Source organism: Myripristis murdjan, chromosome 7, assembly GCF_902150065.1.
Source record: "Myripristis murdjan chromosome 7, fMyrMur1.1, whole genome shotgun sequence".
Lineage (NCBI taxonomy): Eukaryota > Metazoa > Chordata > Actinopteri > Holocentriformes > Holocentridae > Myripristis > Myripristis murdjan.
Window position 1 is genome coordinate 5081013 of NC_043986.1, and position 5123 is coordinate 5086135.

Below are 5123 nucleotides of genomic sequence, written 5' to 3' on the forward strand. Positions count from 1 at the left end.
ACACTCCATCCCGAAGTCTTCGGTCCACAAGCATGGGTCTGCTCGTGGTCCCTCGCACCTGCCGACACACCTTTGGGGACAGAGCCTTCAGTGTTGCTGCCCCCACCCTCTGGAACTCCCTCCCCTCTGAGATACGTCACGGCCCTACCCTTGACTCTTTCAAATCATCTCTTAAAAAACAGCTGTTCACTCTGGCCTGTGGTCCCTGTTAGCTAGGCTAGTTTCTCTTATGGCTCTTCTTGTGATGTTTGTTCGTTCTGTCTGTTGTTTTCGTCTGATCTGTTCTTTGTTTTGTAAAGCATCCTTGGGTGTTTTGAAAGGCGCTATATAAATCTAAGTTATTATTATTATTATTATTACCTTTTTTGTTTTTTGTTTTTTACACTGGCCAGGGGGAACTTTGCTGACAAATATACATACACTACTCACAAAAAGTTAGGGATACTCGGCTTTCGGGTGAAATTTCAGGATGAACCTAAAATGCATTCTAACCTTTACAGGTGAACTTAATGTGACCTTCTGTAAACTTTTGAATGCACATGTCCAACTGTTCAATGTTTCAGTACTTTTTGCACAAGTTGCTGTTCTCTAACAAGGAGTTTAACGGCAAAATTCACATCAGGTGTTTGATGCTCCAGCTCATTGAGGTCGTATCATTAGGGAACGGCTGCTGGAGACTGGGGTACCTCAAATGGAGTGGCCTGCACTTTCTCAGACCTGAATCCCATAGAAAACCTATGGGATCAGCTGAGTCGCCGTGTAGAGGCTCGGAGCTCTGTACACCAGAACCTCAATATCCTGAGGGCCGCCCTTCAAGAAGAGTGGGATGCCATGCCTCAGCAGACAATAAGTCGACTTGTGAACAGCATGAGACGTCGTTGTCAAGCTGTAATTGATGCTCAAGGGCACATGACAAGTTATTGACACTGACATTTTTTGTTGTGGTATATCCACCACTGTTGTTGGCTTTTGTTTCAAGAAATTGTTTGAGATGAGGAAATCACCAGTGTATGCTTCTACTTAAATGCCCTACTTTCATGATATAATATCACTGTAGCATGAACTTTTTACATTTTCCATAAATTTCACCCAAAAGTCAAATATCCCTAACTTTTTGTGAGTAGTGTATATATATATATATATATATATATATATATATATATATATATATATATATATATATATATATATATATTTCAAAGGGGGCACACTATTGAAAAAAAGTAAAGAAAAAAAGGATCTCTCACCTGCCTACCCAAAACCCCCCTGCCTCTCTCAGCCCCAGGCTTCATGGATTCGATGATGGGGGTTTTAGACACAAAACCCACTGACCTGTTACCCACCTTGCCTCCCACAGAAATGCACCCAAGACACAGTGACTTAATCTGAAAAAAAAAAACAAAAAAAAAAACAATAAACCTAAATAATAAAACCAGGCAGCCCTCAGGTGGACCATGTTGCTTTTATGCCCAACATCAGGATACACAGTTTTCCTTCTAACTACCAACATATGAGGAGTAGAGTGCAGATCGGGATGTATATTTTTGTCCAAACCCGACCCGACCCTGAGAGCATAGTAACTGAGCCTGACTTGAACCCGACAGGCACTTTCTTTTTTGGGTCTGAACCCGACCTGAGCCCCAGATTTTGCTTGTCCTCCATCACTAGGTTACATTTATTGCCTGCCCCCCCCCCACTTCCGGCGCCATTGCTCTTACCACACCATTGACAGTTCTGATGCCATCTGACGGTAGGATGATGGGAAAATATGGATTTTTTTTTTCTTTAAATTGATGTAAACATGGACTCACAGATTAAATGAAAATATGTATGTGTATCTAAGATTGTATTGTAAGATTGTATAAAACTGTATGTTTCATGGCAACTTGTGTGATCTGAAGGCCTGGAACATATTTTGTATGTGAAATGAAACCATTCATCAGTTTGAGCATCAACACAACATCGTGTCCTGTCATAGCAACACACTGGATTTCAAACTGGCCCTTAAATTTCATTCATTCATTCATTTAAACCAGTCAAGACATACTGTCCTGTTATTGTCACATTTTCTTCAGCTGGTTGATAGACTTTCTGGAACGAGAACAGAAGAAACGCTGTTGATTCTTGGAAATAATTTTTATTCATTTTCATAAACATTCACTTGGTTGACACACCTAATCAGTAAAATCTCATAACAGACGTTTCACTCGCAGCATTCACATGATTCTCACACTCGACCTGTTAAACTAGCATGTCAACACTGTGGAGGAACACATGAATCATTTCCCACTGACAATAAGAAGAAGAATCATTTCATTTGCAGTGCATTAAAAAAAATCATAGTTACAAAGTACTGGAAACAAAATCAACAAACAGCTATTCAGCTACAAAGAAGGATGAGTGCAAACACACTTCTGACTCCATTAAGCAGCAAAACAGGAAGAGCAAAAACATGTTACAGTAAATATTGAGTGAAGTTAAGAATCATAAAGAGCCTCTTCAACAGTTTAATCAGTGATATTTTTTTACATTTCCCTGTGAAGTGCAGTTCATTTGGCTTCTCTCTACTGTTGACTGATGGAGTTCAACCCTTATCCACCACGGCTGAACAGACCAAGAACAAAATGTGCCACAGGTGACGTCTGGGAAGTGCAGGACTGACAAACCACAGCAATGAGCTTTTAGCAGCAAAATAAAAATGCACCAAAATATTTGATATATGTGGAGTTCTTGTGTAAAAAAGAAAAAAAGACACATCTTTTGTATTTCAGCTGATGTTGTTACACTGAGACCTGGAAAGAGAGTCATAGCCCTGCCCACACGGTTTGAGTGACAGGTGATATGTGGCCAGTGCAGTGCAGAAACAAAACAGAAACAAGCGCTTACCAACACAGATGTTATAGAAATAGACGACAGAACTGCTTTAATCACTCCTGTCTACTTGAGCTCACAAAACTCTGCAGTGGCTCCACTTTTGTATGGAAGCCGCAGTCCAGCATGGAGAGGCTGAGTGAACGTGGTCTGGACTCTGTGGAGGAGAGTCATGGTTTCAGAGACGTTGTAGAAGGACAGAATACCTGCTCTGTGATCCAGGTACACTCCCACTCTGGAGGACACAGGGAGCGGGGTTTTAGTTTTGATATTGTTGTGTATGAAGTCACAGTTCTTGTTGTAGCAAAACAATGACCAAGATTTGTCATTGTATCCAAATGCACATGCATCATAGGTCCCTGTTCTGCTGATATCCTGATATGAGACTGCTATATCAACTTCCCCCTTCCACTCCACCTCCAAGTAACAACGTCCAGTCAGACTCTCTCTGCTCAGGACCTGACAACATCCAGTAAATCTGTCTGGGTGACTGGGATATGAGTGTTTGTGTGCCATTAATGTTGCTTTTCTGTTCTCCTCAGATAATGACAGACATGTGTGCGTTGTGTTTGGATCCAGTGTGATGGGACATGAATATTGTAAGAACTCAGCTCTGGTCTTGGGCTGTGGTTGTGGCAGTAGAACAGCCACTCCAGTCACTGTCAGTGAGATCTTGGACCATTCCTCACTAAGAAGCTCCTGTAGTTTGTCTCTCAGCTCTGACACAGCTGCAGTCACATCCTCAAAGTAGCTCAGAGGACGGATGTTGATGCTGGGTGAGTGTGTAGATTCACTGAGACATGAGAGCGAGGGGTAACTCTGTAGAAAATGGATGTGATCCTGTGTGTGTGAGAGCTGCTCCAGCTCAGCGTCTTTCCTCCTCAGCTCAGCGATCTCCTGCTTCAGCTTCTCCTGAACTTCTTCAGCCCGACTCACTTCCTCTTCCTGCTGGGATCTGATCTGCTGCTTCACATCAGACCTTCTTTTCTCAACCAAACGGATCAGCTCAGTGAAGATCTCCTCACTGTCCTCCACTGCTTTATCAGCAGAGCGACTGATGGCCTCCACCTCCTGCTGAAGCACCTTCACGTCTTTCTCTGTGTCCTGGATTCTCTGCTGGATTTTTTGCCGACTCAGCCCAAGTTCTTCCTGCCTCTCGGTCCTTTCTGCTTCAGCTGAGACTTTGCGGTGGCCTTCATGTTCATCCATGGAGCAGAGATAACAGATACACTGCTGATCAGTGCGGCAGAAAATCTTCATCACCTCATCGTGACAAGAGCAGATGTTCTCCTGAAGCTTCATGGTGGCTTCCACCAGCTTGTGTTTCTTTAATGGAGCTGCATTGTAGTGAGGCTGGAGGTGCTGCTCACAGTAAGAGGCCAGACACGCCAGACAGGACTTGAGGGCTTTCAGTTTCCTCCCAGAGCAGAAATCACAGGCCACATCTCCAGGTCCAGTGTAGCAGAGATCAGGAGGAGCAGCTTGGAGTCCCGTCTTCTTCATTTCCTCCAGTAACTCTGCTAACATGGTGTTTTTCACCATGACAGGCCTCGGTGTGAAGGTTTGTCTGCACTGCAGGCAGCTGTAGATTTCCTTGTGCTCCTCTCCATCCCAGCAGTCTTTAATACAGCTCATGCAGTAGCTGTGTCCACAGGGAATAGTCACCGGATCCTTCAGCAGATCCAGACAGATGGAACAGCAAAACTTTGCCGAGTCCGGCTGAATTCCTCGCTGAGCCATTTCTCCTCTCAGTCACAGTGAACGTCCGCTAGTTTCACTTTCTATCAACAGATAAGAGTTGTGCTCCGATCCAAAGCGAACATCAGCTTTTCCTCACAGTCACTCGCTGATCTGCTGTAAACAAGCTTGTGGGCTCTTGTCCTTCACACTGTGTTGTTTCCACTCGTCTTTAAACTGTCAGATCTGAGAAGCAGGAAATATCTGGGCAGAATAGAACTCGCAATGTTTGAGGTCAGACAGAAGCGGAGGTGGTTCAACTGCTGATTCACTCCAGGAAGAGGAGCGCTCTTAAAGAGGCAGTGTGTGTTTAGCTCTTATTTACAGCATGAAGAGAAACTAGACTTTGTAAAGTTTCTGAAGAAACTTTGATGTGCTTGCCACCCTTGCGTCCGCCTGACCATGCGCTAAACCGCCAGCCCTATGTTGTTTGAAGGTTGTTTGGTGTTGTTCGAGGGCTAGAAAGCAGCTACTGTGGTCCGGGTATTGTCCAGGCAGTTGTGATCATCTTTTGA

At 43.9% G+C, this 5123-nt stretch overlaps 1 protein-coding gene across 1 annotated transcript; it reads right to left on the minus strand.

The window, feature by feature from the left end:
• Positions 1–2544: 2544 nt before the first annotated feature.
• On the minus strand, positions 2545–4784 carry LOC115362477 (tripartite motif-containing protein 16-like). Its single transcript, XM_030056416.1, has one exon. The coding sequence runs from the start codon at positions 4609–4611 to the stop codon at positions 2938–2940; it is 1674 nt and encodes a 557-aa protein (XP_029912276.1). The 5' UTR covers positions 4612–4784; the 3' UTR covers positions 2545–2937.
• Positions 4785–5123: the final 339 nt, after the last annotated feature.